Source organism: Leptonychotes weddellii, chromosome 2 (genome assembly GCF_054177405.1).
Source record: "Leptonychotes weddellii isolate Sample4059 chromosome 2, ASM5417740v2, whole genome shotgun sequence".
NCBI lineage: Eukaryota > Metazoa > Chordata > Mammalia > Carnivora > Phocidae > Leptonychotes > Leptonychotes weddellii.
Window position 1 is genome coordinate 116,441,086 of NC_138370.1, and position 25,303 is coordinate 116,466,388.

The 25,303-nt window shown below is 37.3% G+C and overlaps 1 protein-coding gene and 1 long non-coding RNA gene across 10 annotated transcripts in view; one reads left to right on the forward strand and one right to left on the reverse strand.

Annotated features, from left to right (window-relative positions):
• WDFY3 (WD repeat and FYVE domain containing 3) overlaps positions 1–25,303 on the forward strand; it is a 261,467-nt gene that overhangs the window by 150,999 nt on the left and 85,165 nt on the right. For all 9 annotated transcript variants that reach the window (XM_081812198.1, XM_081812197.1, XM_081812195.1 and 6 more), the window contains 12 exons: positions 1,429–1,541; positions 3,775–4,006; positions 5,205–5,305; positions 5,447–5,665; positions 9,829–10,010; positions 12,090–12,321; positions 13,642–13,802; positions 15,752–15,863; positions 17,610–17,800; positions 19,017–19,169; positions 24,056–24,129; positions 24,215–24,376. In XM_081812198.1, the coding sequence (XP_081668324.1) occupies positions 1,429–1,541; positions 3,775–4,006; positions 5,205–5,305; positions 5,447–5,665; positions 9,829–10,010; positions 12,090–12,321; positions 13,642–13,802; positions 15,752–15,863; positions 17,610–17,800; positions 19,017–19,169; positions 24,056–24,129; positions 24,215–24,376 (1,932 nt within the window). The remainder of the gene's footprint in view (positions 1–1,428; positions 1,542–3,774; positions 4,007–5,204; positions 5,306–5,446; positions 5,666–9,828; positions 10,011–12,089; positions 12,322–13,641; positions 13,803–15,751; positions 15,864–17,609; positions 17,801–19,016; positions 19,170–24,055; positions 24,130–24,214; positions 24,377–25,303) is intronic.
• The window catches only part of LOC145720173 (uncharacterized), a 57,015-nt gene that overhangs the window by 11,930 nt on the left and 19,782 nt on the right, over positions 1–25,303 (reverse strand). The gene's annotated exons all lie outside the window — the stretch shown is intronic.

Consider the following 25,303-nt stretch of genomic DNA (forward strand, 5'->3'; position numbering starts at 1 on the left):
AAAAAAAAAAAAAAGAAGATAGCAGGAGGGGAAGAATGAAGGGGGGGAAATTGGAGGGGGAGACGAACCATGAGAGACTATGGACTCTGAGAAGCAAACTGAGGGTTCTAGGGGGGTGGGGGGATGGGTTAGCCTAGTGATGGGTATTAAGGAGGGCACGTTCTGCATGGAGCACTGGGTGTTATATGCAAACAACAAATCATGGAACACTACATCAAAAACTAATGATGTAATGTATGGTGATTAACATAACATAATAATAAAAAAGATTCTTTCTCCCTTTGCCCCTCCATTCCCCCCCCTACTTATTTATAAATAAATAAACAAATAAATAAATAAAAATCCTTTCCTTGAGATTACCTTGCCAAACAGATTTAATGTATAAGTCATCTTGTCCCTCCTTACAAAAATATATTCCTGTATCTCATCACTTTCAGATATAAGCAGCTCTTTTTATGAGATGATTTTCTTTTCTGCTGAAGTACTCCTCTCTTATATAGCTTTTGGGAACTTTCTTAGAAATGGTTGGCCTTTATTTGTGATTTATATTTTTTAACTGGCTCCAAATAATGGTAGATTAAGAATAAACCATGCGATGAACATTAAACAGTATTGTATCAGGCAGTGTGTACTAGGCCTTGACAATACCAAGGTGAAAGAGACCATCCCTACCCACTTTGTCCATCATCTTATGGATATATTCAGAAACCTAAAATGTTGTAAGTAGCATGGAGATTTTCCCCTGATTAATTTTGGTAATCTGCTTTAAAAGTAGAGAGAGTGAATGAGACAGAGAGATTATCTCATACTTAATACAATTATTTTATTAAATAGCTTATACTGTCTACTGAGGTAAACAGTAAGCAATGTAGACCAACTATTTGCACGTGCTCAGTTTTCACAGTGAATGAATTTTCAGAACAAAACGTCTCATGATAGAGTACAGATACCAGAGTTGTTGATGAGCCATAGGCTGTAAGGTTATAAACTAATCATATATTGTACTCTACGTGAAAAACTGGCAAAGGGTACCTAACTTAAAATTTTTTTTTCTGCTATAGGGAGCTGAAAATTCAGAGAAGTATTCTTTTTTTCTTTCCCCCTTTTACATGATGCCATAAATGACTGGATATGAAGGACTCCTATTTGTGTAACTCCTAGACAATTCAATTTTTGTACATCACGTTTTAAAAGAAAATGCTCCCCAATTTCATTTTTTAGTCCTTCACAATATTCTGTTCTCTTTTCAGTGCTAGGTAATTCAAATGTAAAATTAACATTGTATTATTATTTTATAATAACCGTTTCGATTGCTTTTGTATTTTTAAGTCGTCTGTTATAATTCATGAGACCCCATATTTTGTGTGTTTGGTTTATGAGTTCTATAATGTTCCCAATCAAGGAATAACTGCTTTGTGTCTTCTTCAGGGAGTTTTTGCGTTTGGCAAGTCCATTAAATTGTGGTGCCTGGGACAAAAAACTGCTGAAACAATATAGGGTCCACAAACCAAGTTCACTGAGTTATGAGCCAGAGATGAGAAGTAAGTTGACCTTTCAAATTCCCTTTTTTGGTTATTGTGTATATGAAAATCACGTAGGGGATGAATATTATTTCAAGAAGTTTTACTGTGAAAGAAAGGAAAGGGATTGTCATTATTTAAATGAGGAAACATAAAATCTGGTTGGCCGACTGAAGAAGAGGGCCAATGGGGGTGGGAAATCACTGATGTAAGCAGGATCCACAGGAGATGAGAATTACGTGCGGAGTAACACTTGGCTTGGAAGGGGCGATATCTCTTAGAGGATTCGTTATTTCTTTGCCTTCCTCAAGTCACCTTTGCTGCCTGAACTAGAGTGGTTAACAGGCCTTGGGCTTGCAGGACAGCTGCTGCAAGAGGACGTGGAAGACAGGAGATTAAAAATACTGATAAAAGTAGATGAAGAGCTACACCGAGAAGGACAGGCTGGAAAGGAAAAGAAGTGAAACCAAGCAGCTAGTGATAGGCCGGGAGAAAAGGGATAGGTCCCTGGACTGGAGAATAGTGGCTAGGCCAGAAAGCCAATGTGGTGAGAGAAAAGGAGGAATGGGGGTGGGGAGAAGAATGGCAATCCAGACTGGAGCAGGGAAACACGGGGAAGGAAGGACCATGCCCAGATCGTGGCTCTGGGGTGAGGAAGAGTGAAAGATGATCCTAGAGCTCGAAGTGAGGTGTTGGATGGGTGGCTCGTGTGGACCTGGACACCCCCCAGGACGCTGGCAAGCACTAGTACAGAGAGGACCGAGAAGGACCTGCCAGTAGCAACAGAGGGCCCTCTCTTAGACACAGGTGTGTGGTAACGTTGCTGAGAGGAGCCCCGAAGAGCAGTTTGCGCGTCAGGCTGCTGGGATGATGCCTGACGACTGGCAGAGAGCATGGGCACTGCCTACCAGTCTGGCAGGGACCCCTGAGAGGCGACGGGCTCCGTCCGAGCTGTGGACAAGCACGCCCTCAGGAGAGAGCTGCGTGGCACTGGACCTCCTGCTAGTGCGAATTCTCTGGCTTTGTTGGGGTTTTTTTCTTTACACTTCGTTTTGTGTAATTGTGAGCCATAGTGATAGGCATTTGTTTTGATGGATTGAAGTCACCCTTACTAGCAAAGCAGGAAAGAATAAAACTTAGAAAAGTAGAATGGCTGCCCTGAAAGGATGTAGTGATCGTGTCGTGCATCTCCTTGTTCTTTCAGGTGAGAATCCAAAAGGTTAAGCAACCTCCATCTGTTCTTTCCGTCTTAGTTTTTTCTCCTGCGAATTATCATCAGTGATTAGTGAATACTATGTTTTGGAAACTAAGATCTTTTGAGTTCCAGTACAGTTTTTACTGGAAAACAAAGTATTGCAGTTCTTCATATCTGTTAGTATACCTCCCCTAGATGTCTATATTCTTTTGTTATTGTTGATTTTGTACTTAACACAGTTCCTTAGAATTGGATTGTGATTTCCTTTGCAAAGAAGAGAAACAAAAATAGTTCCTTTCTCTAAGAGAAGATCGAAATATTTTTATGGTTGCCTGAATGCATAGGACATTTAAGAGAGAAAACAATTATATATTTATGTAATTTATCTCGAGAGGGGATATTTTCTCCATTCTTTACAATTGTAATGTATTCCTGAAAAATAGACCAGTTTAAAATTTGTCTTTTTTTTCTTGAAATTATTACCATTTACATGCATATAGGAATTTTTTAATTCAAGTACTTTGGTGATTACATATTTAATTATAATAATTGTAAGGGAAAAGTTAAAAGTAAGGAGAAAATGGAAGAGAAGCAAGTATTTGCTATTTATCTGATTATTTTTATGATAAAGGTGACCTGTTTCTTTCTAATTCTTCTAGAATATTTTGCTTTCTTCTCAGAGATAATAAATAATTTTGTGAAAAGTATAATCTGGCTTTTTAGAAACATCATTATCTATAATTTATGATTAAATTACATTGTAACTGTGGCTTGGAAAGTGGTTACTTGTGATTCTTATTATTTGTACCCTGTAGTAGCCAACATTTCTGCAATGTGTTTATGACTTTAGTTATAAGTAAAAAAGAAAACACATGCTATTTAAGTTTAAAAATGAACATAAAGTACATTAAAACTGGATAATAGCTTTAGAGTTTAATCATAAAATTATTATATATTGAAACTCAAGAGTGGTATTTAAAAGTAAGTCTGCTTTGCATAAAGTCATTATTTTAGAAATCTACATGATATTTTTCCCAAGAGCTTTTCTTTGACTTACAGGTAGTATGATCACATCTATGGAAGGTCTGGGTTCTGATAATGTTTTCAGCTTACATGAAGATAACCATTATCGGATAAGCAAGAGCCTGGTAAAATCTGCAGAAGGAAGTACTGTACCTCTAACTAGGGTGAAGTGTCTGGTCTCCATGACAACCCCACATGACATCAGACTTCATGGGTCATCAGTTACTCCAGCTTTTGTTGAATTTGACACATCCCTTGAAGGGTTTGGGTAAGGAATTTGTAAGGTAGCCAAGGCTTATTATATGATTTTATGCCTCCTACTTGCCTTTGACAAATAGATCTTTGGTTTTAAATATACTTTGTTAAGATATACTATATATTCTGAAATGATTGAGCTCTTTGAGCATGTTAATTTAAGGGTTTTAGATTTAATTTGAAATTATTATATTAAATAAGTTGCTATGTTATAGGAGTCTGGAATCTAAGACCCATGGTCCAAATTTTTTTTGTAATTTTATTTTATTTTTTTGGCAAATAAAGTTTTATTTTAACACAGCCACACTCAATTATGTATGTGTTGTCTGTGGCTGCTTTCGTGCTAGAATGGCAAAGTTGAGTAGTCATGACAGAGACTCTGGTCTGCAAAGAGTGAAATATTTATGGTTTGGCCCTCTCAGAAAATGTTTGCCACCTCTGATTTAGTACAATAAATTTATAGATAACATGCAAATTAAAATTAGATTTAAAAATTGTTGGGTTTATTCATCATCATCCTTCCCCCCGAAATTACCTAACTTAGTACCTTAGTACCATATACATTATAAATACTGGGTGACTATCACATCAAATGAGTAAATAATTTCAAGTGGCAGAAAATGCTATAGAAGCAGAAGCAACAATAAATCTATAGAGAATCTAGAAGAATTTATAAAATCCACTAGCCTCAAAACGGACAGAAATGCTAATACTATAGATCTATGTCTATACTGGTTGTCTGTGGGATTCTCATACATCAGTCTAAATCTGTAAATTGTATTTTAAGAACATTGTCATGTGGTATTACTGAATGGTGGATTAAAACATATTATGGAATAGTCAGAACTCATCAGCACAGAGGAAAACAGCTCACTGGAAAGGGGCCCAACGGAATTTTTCTGCAGTGATGAGATGTTCCAGTGTCTTGAACAGGGTTATACATTGGTGCATTTTACCATATGCGGCCTATACTTTGATTTTTTAAAAGATTTAAAATAAAAATTATGCCACTGGAGATTTTTAAAGTATATCTCTCTGCACTCTTACATAATTACAAGAAGGGAAGGACTTTGTTAGGCACCCAGGTTTATTCCATGATCTCTTTGCTCTAGTTACCCATAAATGATGGCAGTTTATTCCACAATGGTAAGTGCGTAGTGGCAGAAGAAAACAGTTGATCTCTAATGTGTACATTGTCTTTTCTCTGATAGCTGCCTGTTTCTGCCCAGTCTGGCCCCTCATAATGCTCCTACAAACAATGCCGTCACAACAGGTCTTACCGATGGGGCCGTGGTCAGCGGCATTGGTTCTGGTAAATACTAACTTTCTTTGCTCATGAGATTCTTTCTTTTTTAGTAGATTATATTTTATTTAGAGTTTATTGCCTTCTTTTTTAAATGTAAATATCAGTCCACACAACTCTTTCATTGTTACTTTTCAATTTTTATTTTAGGTGAAAGATTCTTCCCTCCTCCATCTGGCTTAAGCTACTCTAGCTGGTTCTGTATTGAACATTTTAGTTCTCCTCCAAATAACCACCCTGTCAGACTTCTTACTATTGTGCGCCGAGCAAATTCTTCTGAGCAGCATTATGTGTGCCTTGCCATCGTTCTGTCAGCAAAAGACCGATCTCTGATTGTTTCCACCAAAGAGGAACTACTCCAAAACTATGGTCAGTATCTGTCTGTTTCTTTTTGCTTCTTGTGATAATTAAAAGTATTAAGTTTCACTATAATAGTCATCCTTAAAGTCCAGCTGGTAATTCTTTTCCAATTTAAATTATTTTAGAATAGAACAGGTTATGAAATGTTGAATATTGTTTACCAGTGAATTTTAAGGCACTTTCAAAAGAGACTTAGATAGAAAACAATGGAAAGAATTCCTAAAATAAGGATTCGTTTCTACTTGCCAAGAAATCACAGCTTTTGCTAGGAAAGCAGATTGCTTGTTTGATATATTTTAGTAAGGATTTTCATTGGCCACGAATTCTTCTTAACTAATGAATATTCATCGAGCACCTGCCTACCATATGTGCCACTCTGTGCTAGACACAATAACATATTAATTACTTTATCCATCACTTACCTTCAAGGCTTAATACATACCATTTAATAATCTTAATTTCCTAATTCTCTCCAACATGCCATAATGTTACATTGCTATCCAGTAGAGGTTCAAACATAAGACATTCGTGAGGATCTTCCTAAATGATGTGAATAACATAAAATATAAATCTCAGTTTACTGAATGTTCTTTGCTCTGAATATAAGCATTTGTAACATAAATACACCTCTTCTTTATTGTCTTCTAAATTTATTATTATTTTTTTAATATCTTATTTATTTATTTATTCATGAAAGTCAGAGAGAGAGGCAGAGGCAGAGGGAGAGAAGCAGGCTCCCCACCTAGCAGGGAGCCCGATGCGGGACTCGATCCCAGGACCCTGGGATCGTGACCCGAGCCGAAGGCAGACGCTTAACCGTCTGAGCCACCCAGGCGCCCCCTAAATTTATCTTTTAACTGACCAAATAATACCACGTATTGCTTCACATGTGGTTAGTATTCAAATACTAATTTGAATGTTAGCTCAGTTAGGTTGTAAGGCCTCTTTTCTTAGTATTCTTTATGACTAGGACAGAGTAAGCAGTATAACTGCTTTAAAATTCTTCTTAGGACACTCCCTTTGATCCTGTTGATGTTTTCCTCCTAATTAAACTGGTCTTCAGTCTTGCCGTTTGGGAGACCCACTCATTCTTGCCCTACATCTCTGACCTCTCTTTTGCAACTTCCTTCAACAGCTTTCTTTTCCACCCAGGGTTTCATCTTTAGTCGTTGTATTCAAACTTCTCTTCGTGAGGAAAAAAAAACAACCTATCTTTGTTAGCTTTAGGTCTTTTTAATCCCAGGGATTCCAAAATTAAATTTTTTTTTTGTTTTTCTGTGTCCTATGCTTTCTCTTCATATTTTAAATGCAAATTAGACATCTTCATATGAATAGTCTTTCTGTAAACAACTCAAACTATAATGTTTCTTCTTTATAAAACCTGCATCTCTTTCTCTTTAACTGTCTTGGTAAATGACACCCCCACCACCAGTCAGCCTAGCTAAAAACCTCAAGTCTACCTTGATAATACCACCCCTTCCACTAAATCTTACTGAATTATGCTTCCTTCATATTTCTTGAATCTTCCCTTCCTCTTATGCCCGCTGTCCTAGATATTATTCAGTTTTTTTATCACCGATCTGGACTTCCAAGATTTTAACTCTTTGTTTTTGTCTTTGTCTAGACAAAGAAAGAAGTAGAACTATATGCTCCTACACACGATCTGATTTATTACCTTGGTAATCTGGGCAGCTCTGCTACTTAAAACACTTAAAATATAATGTAAAAGTATGAATGAATGAATGAATGAATGAGAAGAAAAGGAAAATAAATATGGATGGCTTGAAAGGGAAATAACGAGAAAAGTGAATAATAATGGAGAGGAAAAAGGATAGAATTTAATGGAAAAGTTAAAGAATGGATCTAGGGATATTTCATTAAACTAGGAAAATGTTTTCTAATAACTATCATTTTCATGAAATGTAATTTATAAGACTACTGTAATCCATATATCACTATGAATTACAGTAACAGATACATTAGTTATAGATGATGTTACTACTACAAGGATCCATCCTCTGAATAGCTGCAGCCCTTTAAGACACGTAGCTAATTAAGAGTTGTCCGAAACCAGTTGGCTCACCAAGATATCCTGACATACCACTGAATGCTGGATATGGCTTAGTCTCAGCCTGAGTCAGAATGTGAAACTCCCAGAAAATTTTTGTAGGTAAAATCTTCTACAGTTCTGGAGAAGATTCAGTCTATGAACAGGAAAGGGAAGAGTTCCTAGTTTTGCCCATACTTTTGATCTTTTCTTTCACATCCTTTGGTCCATACACTAGACCTTTCAAAGCTGTTTGACCCTGCTTTTCACCTAGTTTCTTCAGTTCTGTTCCTATATTAGGTCACCAATTGATAAGATTCTGTATTTCTTAACTCATCAATAGATGTATATTTTGTATTATCATTTTAAAATCTTGGCATTTCAGTATATGTTGATACTTTAAGATTCGAAAAATAGATGTTAGTATTTTATTTGTAATTCTTTCTTCATATAATTTAAACTTTTAACTTTTAGTGTATTTACTTGTATGTGCTTATCCTGAAAAATGGTGGGTCTGCTTTAAGTTACATGGTTACAGATGAGCTCTGGTAAAAACTTTTTGGGGGGTGGCTGGGTGGAGGAATTTTTAACATCTGGATATATACACTGTTATCTCACCCCTTCTTGAATGTTTAGAAAAGTTAAATTAATTTTTAATTAGCTTAACATTAAGATTGAATTAATATTTTTTTAAAAGATTTTATTTATTTGACAGAGAGTAGGGAGAGCAGGAACACAAGCAGTGGGAGAGGGAGAAGCAGGCTTCCCGCCAATCAGGGAGCCCCATGTGGGGCTCCATCCCAGGACCCTGGGATCATGACCTGAGCCAAAGGCAGATGCTTAACGACTGAGCCACCCAGGCGCCTCTGAATTAATATTGACCCATTATTTCCTAGCATGATCAGGCAACATACTGGGTAGCAGAGAGAAGCCAGATGAGAGTCAGGAAGTGATTGCAGAATGTTAGGTGAAACAGGAAACTTGAACCAGAACACCTTTCCGTGTAGCCACTGTGGAAAACAGTATAAAGTTTCCTCAAAAAACTTAAAAATAAAATTACTATATGATCCGGTAATTCCACTACTGAGTTATTTATGAAAAGAACACAAAAACATTATTTCAAATGATATATGCACCCCTATGTTTATTGCAGCATTATTTACAATAGCCAAGATAAGGAAGCAACCCAGGTGTCCATCAATAGATGAATGGGTAAAAAAGAGGTGGTATATGTGTATATACAATGGAATATTACCAGTAGAAAAGAATGATATTTTGCCATTTGCAACAACATGGTTGGAACTAGAGGGCATTATGCTAAGTGAAATGAGTCAGCCAGAGAAAGACAAATACCATATGATTTCCTTCATATGTGGAACTTAAGAAACAAAACAAAAGAAGCAAAGGGGGAAAAAGAGAGAGAAAGAGAGACAAACCAAGAAACAGGTTCTTAACTATAGAGAACAAACTGATGGTTACCAGAGGGGAGGTGGGTGGGGGCATGGCTGAAATAGGTAAGGGGGATTAAGAGTATACTTATCATGATGAGCACTGAGTAATGTACAGAATTGTTGAGTCTCACTCTTTTGTACACCTGAAACTAATATAACAAACCTTTCCATTCCATAAATCACCCCCTTACTACCAGCTATCATCAGGCAAGAGTCAGGGCAGTACAACCACAAACTGAGAACATATAGTTGGCTCTTTGTGTCCTTGAAGAGAGCATATAGCAAGAGTAAAATTTTTAATTTTCTAACCAGTTTTCTAACCAGTTTGATTACAATGCTGTAATCAAATGCATGGCAAATGAGAATTTCAAAAGAGCTTTCATAACAGATCATGACAGATAATAACTAGTCTCTTTTTGTTGTCTCTTGTAACTTTATTGTCTATTTATTTTGTATTTTATCAACTATTATTTTATTTGATTATAACTATATATTGAGCAGAAGAAAGCGAAATACATTCCAGGTTTTACTTCTTGCTACAGATAAAGTTATTGAATGAATAGGGCATTTTCATTTAAATCATCATTATTATTTTAACATAAAGTCAAGATCTAGATATGAATAATTGTTAGAATGAGGATGTTGAGTTTTTTCTTTCTGCGCTTTTATTTTAGTTGATGATTTTAGTGAAGAATCCTCTTTTTATGAGATTCTGCCATGCTGTGCCCGCTTTCGATGTGGAGAACTTATAATTGAGGGACAGTGGCATCATCTGGTTTTGGTGATGAGCAAAGGCATGCTGAAAAACAGTACTGCAGCCCTCTATATTGATGGACAGCTTGTTAACACTGTGAAGGTAAGCATACTTGTGCTTGGAAGTCTTAACCTGCTTTACAAGAGAGTTGGGGGGGGCGGGGGGGTGTTGGCAGGGGTATATTTTAAATTGCTGTCTTAATTTCAAATTGACCCTTATTACCCATTTGAAAAATATGTTTAAGAGTCATGTGGCTGGCTAATTCCTATCACTTGATTAGAGAAGAGAAAGAAGGGGTTACAGAGTACTAAAGAAGTTAGTGAATATGTCAGCGCTTGAGCCAGTTTGCTAAGTGATTTTTCACAACAGAAAAACCAGTTGAAAGATGCCTAAATAATCTATGAGCACACTCTTTTGTCACTTCATTGTTGTTACGCATTCCAGTAGACTCTATATTCCTTTGGAGCTGGAATTGTTTTTATTCATCCAAATTTGTTTTCAGATCACCCAGTTAGTCCCTGATAATAATAGTAGGTGTTCCCTTACTGTTTGCTGAATGAATGAGTGTATAAATATTACTCTAGATATAGGTATATGGTATTCAGAAGAACGGCAAGAGAGTTGAAATAACCAGTAAAGAATCATAAGTTCCTTTTTTCTATCAGGATGAATGCCTCTGGTTACTTCAGACAGAACTCAGGTAGCAAGCTGTTAAAATGCTTTAGCTATCTAAAAGATAGTATCCATTTTTATAGAGATTATGTCTTGAAAGAAGCAACAAAAGCAAAGTTTGTCCTTTTGTGTGAATTAAGTTTAAAAAACAGTGAAATCGGCAGCTTCCTTGAATGCGTTTCCTGTTAATGATACTTTATTGTGACATTGTGTTTCAATAAGATAAACACTAAAATGCACTCTGTGGGAATAGTCATTGTTTCTTTTGTACACATGATTGCATTTGGAATGGGCTTGTGGATTCTCTAGTAGGTTGCTCCTTTGTTATTTTTAGTATTATTTAAAATAAAAATGTCCTCAGCTTCTAGAATTGAGAGGTAGATTTATTATTGATACATTTACATCATTATCATCACTGTACCTGTGAGGAGTCAGTGGTCTCGTGAAACCACCTTCAGGCTGCGCGGTGGTCTGCACACTCACACTCTTAAGGTCACCAGGAACTGTTCTGTAATCTATGGAGTGATAGATGTAATCTGAAGCCAGGACAGTGGTACCACAAAACGTCCTTCATACCATCAAGTGATAGAAGCGGCCTCTACCACAAGAAACAACTTGACTTCATTATCTCTTATACTCTAATCACATACTTATTATGAATGAATTAAATGATAGTTTTGCACCTTGTCAGTAAACACTAGTGTAATTTCAAATCTGAGAATGTATTTTACATTGAGATCATGGGTGTATAAATTACATAATAGCTGTTAAATTTTATAACTTTTATAGCACTTGGCCCAGTATAAAACACTTCTCATGAATATAATTTTGACAGACTCACGTTGGTGACATAACTAATTTCAAGACTACTTGAATTCCATAGGTGGAAAGCTCTGTTTTTATATCAAACCAAAAATTTCATAACTTTTATAGCACTTGACCCAGTATAAAACACTTCTCATGAATTTTGACAGACTCACATTGGTGACATAACTAATTTCAAGACTACTTGAATTCCATAGGTGGAAAGCTCTGTTTTTATATCAAACCAAAAATTTCATAACTTTTATAGCACTTGACCCAGTATAAAACACTTCTCGTGAATATAATTTTGACAGACTCACATTGGTGACATAACTAATTTCAAGACTACTTGAATTCCATAGGTGGAAAGCTCTGTTTTTATATCAACCCAAAAATTTCATAGAAGCATCATTAATTTGATATGCAAACCAACCTGATAGTAACAGAATCCCTCTATCTGATTGTTTCCCTTTCTTACATTAGATAGTTTATCAGAGAGTTGGGCAATAACAAATTTCCATCTTCCACATCACATTCCAGAATCTTGGCCTGCCCTCATATTTTTTAATCCAGCTGCTTTTGTACATTTGTAAAGTTGCATGACTTTAGGATACTGAAACTATACACAAAAAGGGGTTTATTTTCCTGGTGAAAGTGGGGGATTTTTGGTTCTATCTCATACATTTGCTTTCATTTGTTTTACAGCTGCATTATGTTCACAGTACTCCTGGGGGTTCAGGTTCTGCTAACCCACCTGTGGTCAGCACAGTCTATGCGTACGTTGGCACTCCACCTGCCCAACGCCAAATTGCTTCATTGGTTTGGCGCCTGGGACCCACGCATTTTCTGGAAGAAGTTTTACCTCCTTCAAATGTTACTACCATTTATGAACTAGGACCAAATTATGTTGGAAGTTTTCAGGCCGTATGTATGCCATGTGAGTAACTTAATGTATAAAACTTAGCTCCTGCCACGTAGATCCATGAATAAGTGTATATACACATTTGTAGATAGGGTGTGGATGGGGTTGTACATTATGTTCATCTTATAAAAAGAGCCTTTTCCTTCACTCTTCTTCAGTGTGATACTATTGACCACTCACTCCTAGTCCAAATGCTCTCCACTGATTGTGCTGTACTTTCCTGAGTTTTGTCTTCATGCCCTGTCACTAATTTTCTAGTTTCTCTGATTGGCTCCAAGATATGTATGCTCTCTAAGAGTCTAACCACAACCTTCTTCTCTTTCTATAATTTCTCTTATTAAGTAAGCATCTTAAAGTGTATCTACTCTGGTTGGAGGAAAGAAAGATGTTTCCAGAAAACACACACACACATATATTTTTCAGGTTAGATGAATTAACATCAGTTTCCTCATCCCTTTACTCCTAGAGTCCACTTCTCATTATCCTTTCTCCCAAAAGAAATTTAGAGTCAAAGGAACTGATGTAAGTAGGACTCTTTGCAAGTGATGTTCTCCATCCTCTTGTTCTCATTCTCCTGAAGTTCTCAGAAGAGTTAGGACAAGTGTAGTGTAAATGATGATAACCCTGTAGCTAAGTAATTTGTCTTTCACTCATGTTTTTTTTTTTCTTTTTTAAGATTTTATTTATTTATTTGAGAGAGAACGCACACAAGTGGTGGGGAAAGGGAAAGGGAGGAGCAGGCTTCCTGCTGAGCAGGGAGCCTGATGCGGGACTGGATCCCAGGACCCTGAAATCGTGTCCTGAGCCAAAGGCAGATGCTTAGCCAACTGAGCCACCCAGGAGCCCCTCTTTCACTCATGATTCACACTTAAGCCATCTAGCTCCGAAACTTGTGTTCTTAACTACTCTGCTATGTTGTTTAGAAGAATATAGAGAAGCACATATGGGGGCTCTCACTGGAGAGGAGACCTAGTGTTACAAAACATATAGGCATTCCACTCATGTTCATGCTCTTTCTCCTTTGATCCTAAGGGGAGAAATGTGTGATTTCTTTGCTAACAGTTAAAACTCGTTTCCTTTACATTATGCTATTTGTAAAGCCCATTTTAAGAATAAAACTTGGAATGTAAAGGTCTACGACTAGGTGGTTTTCTCTATTTTCTGAGAAGAAATAAATGAAGAGCTGAAAATTTAAATAAAACAGTTTTTCAATTTAGTTCTCATGCTCCACTTTAAAAGATTTTTGAGTTTACCCACTTAAAAATGATAGAATAAAAAATCTGTGTTAGGATAAGGAGAAATACGATTTTGAAAAGGATCATTCTTCGTTTGAAGGTAAAGATGCAAAGTCTGAAGGCGTAGTCCCATCTCCTGTGTCATTAGTGCCAGAAGAAAAGGTGTCCTTTGGCCTCTATGCACTCTCGGTGTCTTCCCTAACGGTGGCAAGAATCCGGAAAGTGTACAACAAGTTGGACAGCAAAGCCATTGCTAAGCAGGTAAGCAGGATGATTCCCCCGGAAGCTGTGGCGGGTTCTCCCGGGAACGGTGTTTCGGAGCGTTGTTACGGGGACCACCAAAGTAGGAATAGGCACTGAAAACAGTGCCTTTCCTGTATTGCTTATATTTGTTTTATTTGGCTTTGGATTTAGGCCAAAACATAATTAGATACTTAACTTAATTTGGAAAAGTGAGAATTTCCTTCTCTGTGCATGATTTATATTCGTTCTTTTTTTTAAATCGGAATTAAGAAATTGAACTGCAGAAAACGAAAGAAAACAATTGCTCTTCTTAAGGCTATAACTTAACTTTTTTCTGGATCAGCTACTATATGCCAGGTACCATCTTGCTTAGGACACAGCAGTGGATATAGAGAAAATTCCCGCCTTTATGGCTCTTACATTGCAGAGGAAGAGACAGATGATAATAACTAAAGAAATAACCTAATCATAGGTCATGTTCAAAGGCAAAGAGTGCTCTGCAGAAAAATAAAGCAAGGAAGGAGAAATCCATCAGCTTATAGTGTGTTAAATAGGATGGTCAGAGGAAGCCTCACTGTGAAGGTGAAACTGGAGAAGACTTGAAAGAGGTGAGGCAGTAAGCCATGAGAATACGCAGAATGGGATACGGGCCCGGCACAGGGTGGGGGGGTTGTCCCAGTGGTGTAAGTGCTGAGGCCCTGAGGAAGGTCCATGCCTACTGCAGAGCAAGTGAGAGAAGACCTGGGTAGTAGGAGAGGAACTCAAATAGGTGATGGGGCTGGACTGCTAAGGGTTTATAGGCAGTGGGAAAGGCATTGGCTTAAACTAAGTGAGATGGGGAGCATGATAGGGTTGCAGACCTTAATGACTGAAATGTTAGCCAGGATGACTATGACCTCTGTTGAATAGACTGAAGGGGGACAGACAAAGGTAGAAGCAAGGAGACCAATTTTATAATAATTCATATGAGCGACGATGGTGGTGAGAACTGGGGTGATAGCAGTGGCCATGATGAGAAATGATCAGATTTGAGGTATATTTTGAAGATATAAGCCAACAGTTTTTGGTGATTGGGTGTGAATCATGAGGGAAAGAAAGGAATCAAGGATAATTTCAAGTTTTTTTGCTCTAATGGGGAGGAAAATAGGGTTGCTTTTTCTGATTTGGAGAAAACTTCAGGAAGAGTAGTTTGGGGAGGAGTTCTGAGAACTTGAAAAGCGTATTAGACATCTTAGCGGAGGTCTCAGAGCCATTGGAAATATGAATCTGGAGTTCAGAGTAGAGGTTTGAACCATGGATGTTCAGAGGTGGTATTTAAAGCCACAAGACAAGATGCTTTCACTGAAGTGTGGATAGAGAAGAGAAAGGTTACAGACTGAGACCTGGGACATCCAGTACTGTGGAGCTGGGGAGATGAAGAACCAGCAGAAAACAGTGAGGAGTAGCAGCCAGCAAGAAAGGAGAAAAACTAGGAGAGTTTGATGCCTTAGGATTGTGTTAGCTTTGAAAGCACATTATGCGTTTATATGTGTGTACACGTGCAAAACTTAACATTTCTTTTCTGTAGGCATGTTTTATCTATACACACTTGAATAATTTATGTGACGTTTACATGGATACGAAGTAAAGCTAATATTATGTTCACTGATCAGAAGTACTGTGAGGCAGCAAATGATAAGAACTTGTAAAACCATGACAGTTTCATTCAGAAAGACCTCTGAAGCTATTTCCAAAGACACCCCCCCCATCTTTATCTCAGTAGATTGTATTTAACTTACTTTCTGTGACTTTCTAACCATTGGAAGAGCTTGTGCATTTTTAAAAAATGAATGCCCATGTTTTTAATATTCTCATATGGGGAGAAAGAAGTGATAATGTTACTAATCATGTTTTTTTTTTCTTTTCCAATCAAAATGTTCAGATTGTTCTTCTATAGTTACCTTTTATTTCCCTTTCCTATTCTTCAGTTAGGCATTTCCTCCCATGAGAACGCCACTCCTGTGAAATTGATACACAATTCAGCAGGACATCTTAATGGACCTGCACGGACAGTTGGGGCTACTCTGATTGGATACTTGGGTGAGTCAGATTGTCTTACTGTTTCAAACTTCTTGATTTGCCTTCAACTCTGCATTCACTTTCCTCACAGGAGGGGAGGTGTTTAAATTCATATTTTATAGTGTTCTTGTAATATTTAGAGATGAGTGTGACAGTCTCAGACTCCAGTCAACTTTAAGAATCATACAACCTTTTTAAAAATCCCATGAACGTTTTCCCTCTTTTGTCAGCACTCATCAGTGCCGACTGCATACTTCTGTGTAATTTCAAGATAAATTTCACACTGCGTTTAGGGATAGATGTGAAGACTTAGAAATATTGGTGGTAATTGCATCGCTTGGTATAGCAGTGGTGGTACCAGGAGTGCATCTGTTGTTTGGAAGTGAGCTAGAAACGAGAGCTTGGGCATATAAACAGTGACTCCAACTACAGTAGAAGGTACAGCTGGTGGACGGTTCTGCAGAGCCTTATACCTGACGTGTGCTTTAAAAAAGTTGACTTATTTTGGTTAGAGTCCTGAGACATAATCCAGTCACGTCACCCAAAATTCAGAACCAGCCATTACATATTTAATGTACAAATCAGTACATAATATTGGTTCTCTTTTAGATTAACAAAAAGTGAGTGTTCTGTTGGTCAGAATCCTTCATGTTTATCATCCTTGGCAATTTTTACTGTCTCAGTGATGTGCACATATCTTAACTTTGGTTTTCTTCTTTAATCACATTGCATTGACAAAACAGTTTTCCTAATGCTAATGCACAGGGTAGTTTTTCTCTATTCAGTTCAGCAAGTATTGACTGAGCTCTGCTCTATGCCCTTTGCAAAAAATATAGCAGCACATGGTACAGTAAAAAGAGCAGTGAGTGAAGAGTTGATTTAGGTTCTAGCTCCTGTTCTTTTACTGTGTGGCATTATGCCAGACATTTGAGCTCTTTCAACTTTCTTATCTATAAACTAGCAATGTTGGCCCTAATGACTTTAGAAGGTAGTTTTCAAAATTTAGTACCGTAATATATGCAAATATTTATGAATACTGCAAAGCACATAGAAATATAAAATGCATATTAGTTTTATTTTGGAAAACTCAATCTTGATTAGTAGGCAGACAACATTCAAACTGTGCCTTTTTTTTTAAAAGCAAGGTTAGGAACATAGATGCGAGGTTTTTTTAGTGGACATGACGTTAGTTCTAGTCCTCTCTTTCCACATGATGGGGAATCTTCCATACTCTTCTGGGGTCACTGATGTACTGTTACTCAGACTACGGAACTAGGAAAAGCTTTGAGTAATGGCGAGTGATGTGCCTTGCTTGGCTTATCTTGAGAATACTTGGTCCTTGCCAGGATGGCATCCACATCCCATTCCCCAATTCCGAATTAGGGTGCTGTTGCCCTCCCCAGGTTTATCCCCCAACAGTACCTAGTCAGGCATTCCCACTCACCTCAGAAATACATTCCCAGGGTCTCTCTACTTTTCCTTTATGTTGCCCAAAGCTACACAGTCAAAACCTTTGAGCTTGCTCTCAAACCCCAGCCCTTCTCTACTCACTTCTTTGCTCCCAGCTCATCTCTGAGTGTATCTCTTAGCATTTATTACCTTCCACATCCGACCTTGAATTTTTTTTTTTTCTGGGAATTCTTGTTTTAGGATAGAGGTGGTTTTTCTTAAAGTATAATTTAAAATTAACTAGATACTTCTTAAGATGATTTATTCAGTTCTTGTTAACATGGGGAATTTAATTATTTTTCACTGTCTCTTAATCAGGAGTAAGAACATTTGTCCCTAAGCCTGTTGCCACTACTTTGCAGTACATTGGCGGAGCGGCAGCCATCCTGGGCCTGGTGGCCATGGCTTCTGATGTGGAAGGGCTCTATGCAGCAGTCAAGGCCCTGGTTTGTGTGGTCAAGAGTAACCCACTAGCCAGCAAAGAAATGGAAAGAATCAAGGGCTACCAGGTTTGTCACCGTGAAGCTTCACCTTCACTTCTCTTTGCGTTTAAAAAAACCAAACCAAACCAAACCAAAACACAACTTCTAATTTTCATTGTTCATATTTTTTTCAAACTCTGGAAGAATTATTTCATCCAAGTAAACTTGAAAGGTCACTGGTTTTTAGTAAAAGTAATGTATTTCAGGTGAGATTATGAATTGTTTATTTTGGCTCAAACTTTTTAACCTATCTCATCAAATCTCCCTTCTTAAACTCTTGAATTAGGCTATGTAATTTCAGTTATTCAATGATTTCAGATATATTTGCTAGTTTGGAGTTATTTTTCTCTATGGAAATAAGAGTGAAATGAAATAGGGTCACATTGTCAGCTACTCTAGAGGCTGCCAAATCGGCGATAGATCCAGAGCTTTCCTCGCTTTCCTTGTCTCTCCCCTCCACACCCAGTCATCTTTTACCACCCATCCCCCTTTACTTACTTAGGGGATGTGAGAGCCACCATATAATACCTGTGCCATTGCTAATCCTGAAAACTCATCTGGGATTAAAAATAGGCAGTGTTCACATACCCGCAACCTACTAGGTTTCGGCAGAAAGTTACTTGTCAGAAGAGAAACAAGTATTTGGAGCAAGATTAAATCCCTTTAGTGTAGATGAAGTGTAAATGCCTTCTCTTACATTCGCTTCATTGGTAGTGAATAAACTTTTTACTATACTGTTTTCTGTAGATTTAATCACACTATTTTGGTAAGTGTTATTTTACAAAACTTTCAAAATGATTATTGTGGCATTGCTTACCACATTTCGTGAAAATACACAAACGCTCTAAATGTTCCAACATTATGAGAATGACTAATAATTCTATAACCATTCCAGAGAACATCACTGCAACCTTTGCAGATTGTAATTATGAAGACTATGGTGCAAAAGAAAAATCTTTGTAATAAAATGTTATGTGGAGAAAAAGTAAAAAATTATATACACATGATGACAAATATATGTGAATTGGAAGGGTTTATGTAGAAGATATTTTAATGATAGAGTGATGGGATTACCCTGGTTTTCAGATTTTCTCTAATGTTATATTATCATAATAAATTTAGAAATCAGCTTTCTGTCTCAGGAATTGCTTTACACAGAGTTCTCCCGTGTGTGTGTGTGTGTGTGTGTGTGTGTGTGTGAGATATGATTGGTCAGTGGACATGTGGTATTGCTTTCTTTTAGTTGCTGGCGATGCTGCTTAAGAAGAAACGTTCCCTCCTTAACAGCCACATTCTCCATCTAACGTTTTCCTTGGTGGGAACTGTTGATAGTGGACATGAGACCTCCATTATTCCAAATTCAACTGCGTTCCAGGATCTACTTTGTGATTTTGAAGTATGTATATGAACACTAACTGGTAATATACAGTCAGTGAATCCGTTTCTTACTCCGTATGTTGATAGAGTTAACTTTGATTAAACAATTTTTGTCTCTAGGATGTGTTTAAATTTTATAATTTTATGATGCTCCTATTAATGTCATTAGTAAATTTAAAAAAATAGGGTAGTGATGGGGTTTCTTCTCCCCAAGGATATTCCAGTTTACAAGTAGTGTAGAAGTGAAATGGTGTAAGGCATTTATCTAACTATAGCTAATTTGCTCCTTCCTCTGGCATTGCAAGAGGCAAACATACTTTCATCAAATAATTCTAATAGAAATTTTTCCTCCATAAATATGAGCTATATTACACCTGAAATTATGGTTAATAGTAAGTAGCTGCGTAGTAAACTATCATTTATTTTGTCTAAATAATAAGGTACCACTTAATCTCACATATCCCTTTTCCATTTAACTTCCCATTCACAGTACTTTGCATACTCACTATATACTTTACACACACACACACACACTCTATGCTTTCTATCTGTATATGTCTCCTCTGTGGGGCTATAGGCGTCATGTGTGCAGAGGTCGTGTCTTCGTCTGTATTCCTACCACCCAGATTGGTGCCTAGTACTAAGTGTTTGCTGGCTGTAATGTCTAGGCCGCAGCTCTTCTTCCTCAGGACTACTGTAAGCTCTGTCTTGTCAGTTATTTTGAATCCCTAACAAACAGGCTGTATGCCCTTATTGCTCTCCTGGAACTTTATTTGAAAGCATATTAGCAGCCTGGCCCATACTCCGTCTTCAGTACCCACAGCTCGGGAGCAGATGCTGCAGTATCTCCCTCCTTTTTTTTTGGTTAAGATTTTATTTATTTTTTTTTTGAGAGAGAAAGATGAGCAGGGGGTAGGGGCTGAGGGAGAGGGAGAAGCAGACTCCCCATTGAGAAGGGAGCCCAACGCAGGACCCTGGGATCATGACCTGAGCCAAAGGCAGATACTTAACCGATTGAGCCACCAGGCGTCCCAGTGTCTCCCGCTTTATGCAGCTCCTGACTTCTCTTGCTAGCCTTCGGGCAGCAGTGTCCTGGCTCCTATATCTTTCTTACTACTTTCCCCATAATTTTCTGGCTCCGAAATTTTCATTATTTTTGCATAAACATGTCCTATTTCTTTATCTTTTCTTACTGTTTTCTTTCCTTTAGGTTCTACCCCATCCCACAGCCTCGTCTCTACAAAGTTGAGCCCCAAATCTGATCTCTAGCTTGACATCTGAATTCCACACTTAGTTCTCATCTCTTGCTCAACATTTCTGGGTTTTTTTGTTTTGTTTTTTTCTTTTACAATTTTATTTATTTATTTGACAGAGAGGCAGTGAGAGCGGGAACACAAGCAGGGGGAGTGGGAGAGGGAGAAGCAGGCTTCCTGCTGAGCAGGGAGCCCAACGTGGGGCTCGATCCCAGGACCCTGAGATCATGACCTGAGCTGAAGGCAGATGCTTAACGACTGAGCCACCCAGGTGCCCCAACATTTCCGTTTTTCTGTCCCAGCAACACCTAAACTGAACTTAACATCCTTCCCCAAATTAGTTCTTCCTTCTATTTCTATTAATAACACCACCATTTCCCTAGTCACCGAGGCTTGAATTTGAAAAATCAGCTTTCTTCTTCTTCCCTGTTTATAAACAGTCTGAAATTAGGTCTTATAGGCTGTACTTCCATATTTCCTGTAGTTGACCTTCTTGTTTCTACTTTTATATCCTAGCCCAAGCCCTAATCATCTTCTCTTACCTATTAGGATAACTATCACTTTTTTCCACCTTTCCTCAACCTATCCATAGATCTTTTGACATTCTTTCTAAGGCATAATCATACTAATCATTCACAACTTCCAGTGATTTCCCTTCCAACACAATAAAGTATTCATTTCTTAACCTCATATTCAAAATTGTAATATGCAAACCTCTCATTCTTTTAGAAAATACCTATTGAGCATCTTTGAGCCAGGCATTGTGTTAGGTGGTAATGATGTGAAAATAAGAGTCCTTGCCTCAAGGCGTTTAATCCATTAGAAGAGAAGAACAAATAAATAGACCATTAAAAACTTGTGAAAGCACGGAGATAGAGGTATGTAGAGAGAATTATGGGAGTACTAAGGAGACCTACTTAATCAAGCCTGGCTTTGTTTTCATCTGGAAATGGAAACGTTTAAATCATGGGTTATCTTTAGTTTCAGGTGTCTGATTAAAATCTGATACACAATCATCAGAAATTTAGTTGCTGGACAAATTTTGGCTTCATTTTAAATTACCTTGCTAACTTTATGGCATTATATAGCATCCCTAATTACTGCAAACCATAATAGTCTCTAAATACTTTTAATTCAACCTTATTTTTAAAACAGCACTTGACAGATATAAGTAAGGTAATGGTAATAGAATTACAGGCATTTTCTTTTTAGTAGTTGTTCGAGAATTTATAATAGACATCTATAACAATTCAGTCTGTCTTCGAAGTATATTATACCACTTTACCCATAGTGTAAAAACCTTGCAAAGATATACTTTGATTTCTTCCATCCTGTCCTTCATGCTATTAGTGTCCAACATTTTATTTATTTATTTATTTTTTAAAGATTTATATTTACTTATTTAACAGAGATAGAGAGCACAAGTAGGCAGAGCGACAGGCAGAGAAAGAGGGAGAAGCAGGCTCTCCGTCAAGCAGGGAACCCAACGTGGGGCTCGATCCCAGGACCCCAGGATCATGACCTGAGCCGAAGGCAGCCACCCAACCGACTGAGCCACCCAGGAGCCCCCCGCCTTTTTTTTTTTTTCCCAACATTTTATTTCTACATGTTTATGATCTCCACAGTACTTTCTATATTATTTTTGCTTAAATAGTAAGTTATCTTTGAAAGACAATATTAAAAATTCTTTCATACTTACCCACATATATAATACTCATGCCATTTTTATTCCTTTGTGTAGATCCAGATTTCCATCTTATTCTTCTAACTTGAAGAACTTCCTGTGTAACATTTTTCATAGTGCCTGTCTGCTAGCCTTAAATTCTCCCATATGAGAAAGTCTTTATTTTTTCTCTTTTGAAGGGTATTTTTATATAGAATAGAATTCTAGTTGACTTTTTAAAATTCTTTTTAATGCCTTAAAGATGTCCATCACTCCATTGTCTTTTCTATGTTTCTTCTGCTTGGGGTTTGTTGATTTTTCTAGATCTGTGAGTTTGTCATTTTTATCAAATTGGAGAATTTTTAGCCATTATTTCTACAGCTATTTTTCGTGGTGCTCTCCCCCAACCTTTTCTGGACTCTAGTTATACGAGTGTTAGATTGCTTGATTATTTTCCCACAACTCACTGATGCTGTATCTAGTAATTACTTTTTAGTTCTTTTCTCATGCTTGATTTTGAATAGTGTCCATTGTTGTGTATTCAGGCTCGCTGAATTATTTTCTGCAGTGTTCATTCTGCTGTTAGTCCTATCGAGTGTAGTTTTCATTTTAAATATTTTACCTTTCCTCTGTGGAAGTTTATTTTGGATCTTTGATTACTTTCTATTTCTCCTCCTCATCTTCATATTTTTGGTTACATTCTTTAACATATGGAGCTTTTTTTTTAAGATTTATTTTTTTTAAGGTTTGTTTATTTATTTATTTATTTATTTATTTATTTATTTATTTATTTATTTATTTTAAGAGAGCATGAGTGAGGGGAGAGGGAGAGGAAGGGAAATCCTTAAGCTGACTTGCTGCTGAGCACGGACCCTGATGTGGGACTCAGTCTCAGGACCCTGAGATCTGACCTGAGCCAAAGTCAGTGGTCTGCCACCTAACTGACTAAGCCACGTAGGCACCCCTGGAGCATATTTTTGATAGATTTTTGAAAGTCCTGATAATTCTATCATTTCTTTCATTTCTGGGCTACGTATAATAATTGATTTTTTACCGCCTTATGGATCATATTTTCCTTTTTCTTTGCATGCTTGGTAATTTTTGATAGTATGCTGAATTTTACGTTGTTAAGTGCTAGATTTTGTTGTATTCCTTTACAGAAGTATTGAACTTTGCTGTGGTATTGTAGTTATCTTTTCGAGGCACACTTTTAATATTTGTTAGGGTGGACCTAGAGTAACCTTGAGCACAAATTTAGCCCCACTACTCAGGTATTTCACTTCCTGGGCCTCTACCCAACTCCCCATGTATTTTTTTTTTTTTTAAGATTTTTATTTATTTATTTGAGAGAGAGAGAGCACATGAGAGGGGGGAGGGTCAGAGGGAGAAGCAGACCCCCTGCCGAGCAGAGAGCCCGATGCGGCACTCGATCCAGGGACTCCAGGATCATGACCTGAGCCGAAGGCAGTCGCTTAACCAACTGAGCCACCCAGGCGCCCCCAACTCCCCATGTATTAAGAAGTCTGCATGCTCTTTGGTGGGAGTGCAAACTAGTCTCAGACCTTTGTAAGTTCCAAGAATTGTTTGGTGTACTCTTCTGCAGTGATTGATTCCAATTTTGGACCCCATATGAGATTCCAGTCACTCAGTCTTTGTCTTCAGGATGCAGCATTCAGTATTCATTCTATTCCATATGCTATGTTCAGTATTCAGTAATAAAAGTCAGTCCTTGATTTCCAGATAAGTTTTCTATACATTTTCCCTTTCCAGTTGTTTACTCTAGGAGGGTAATTTCCATAGCAATTACTCTTTTATAAACAGAACCAGAAGTCTTACATACAAGCGGTTTTATAGGGCTTCACCCTATATTATATTCAGTTAATTATATAGGTGAAATAAGTTCTGTGTGCTGCATTTATGTTTGTTGGATAATCATTTGGGGTATTTTTTTAACCCTAAATGTACTACTATTCTTTATTTTTATTGTAGGTTTGGCTCCATGCACCGTATGAACTTCATCTTTCCTTATTTGAACACTTTATTGAACTGCTCACTGAGTCCAGGTATTAGTTAATATCTATGTAGTTACCTGTTCAATTATAGAGGACATGATAGCATGGCCTTTATAAAGTCTTCTTTTTCTTACAGTGAAGCTTCAAAGAATGCCAAATTAATGAGGGAATTCCAGCTGATCCCCAAATTGCTACTGACTCTTCGAGATATGTCTTTATCCCAGCCTACCATTGCTGCTATTAGTAATGTGCTGAGCTTCTTACTACAAGGTTTTCCCAATAGCAATGATCTGCTCAGGTAGTGAAAACTTCTGTTATCTGTCTGTTTATTCACTAAAAGTACCAGTGAGGTTAAAGTGAATGAGAGGAATGTAATTGATTCTTATGCCTGTGTAATACCTGTAATGTTAGTATTCAGGATATTTGTAAGGCACAAAAAATATGCATGTTTCAGTATCTTGTCTTTATATAGCAAAACCAGTTGTTGCCACTAGTGAATAAGAAAATATGTAGAACTGAGCCCAACAAGATTTTTGTCCTAGACATAAAAGCGTTCAGTATAGGAATTCTCGGTTCATCTTCCCTAAGCCCTGCTCCTTCTCAAGTGTATGTGCCCAAGCATGTGTGTGCACACATACACACGCCCCCTATCGTGGGCATGCCATCTCTTTTATTTATTTATTTTCAATCACCCAAAAAGGTGTTGTATGTTCAGCCTTTTGTATGATTGATTATTTTGCTGCTAATGAGAAATGGCCGAAGGCATATTTATGGATTATCTGTAGAATAATTTTAATATCTACATGATAATTCCCATCTTAACTGGAAATGGAAGGAAAACGCTCCTTAACCAAAGTATTTTCCCAGTAGAGAATTGGTTAAACACAATGTGACCACTTTTCCTGTAAGCTCCCAGGTATAACAGGTGAAATCACACTGACTGATTAGAATATACCCAGTAGACTAATCTCTAAGCTGTGTAGCATGTAAATCACTCAGTTTTATATTCATTTACCCTGAAAACATTTTTGTAACGTGGCAACAGATTTAAAACTGGAGTTTAAAAATTATTTTGGAGATTAGTGTTTGTTACTTAACAATATTTGTTTAAAACTTATTCTGGAACTATAATGATCACTTTGCTAAAATTATCACTGCAACCTATCAAGTTTTTTGTTTTTAAAGAAACTAAAACCCAGAGATGTTAAGCTGCTTGCCTCAGGTA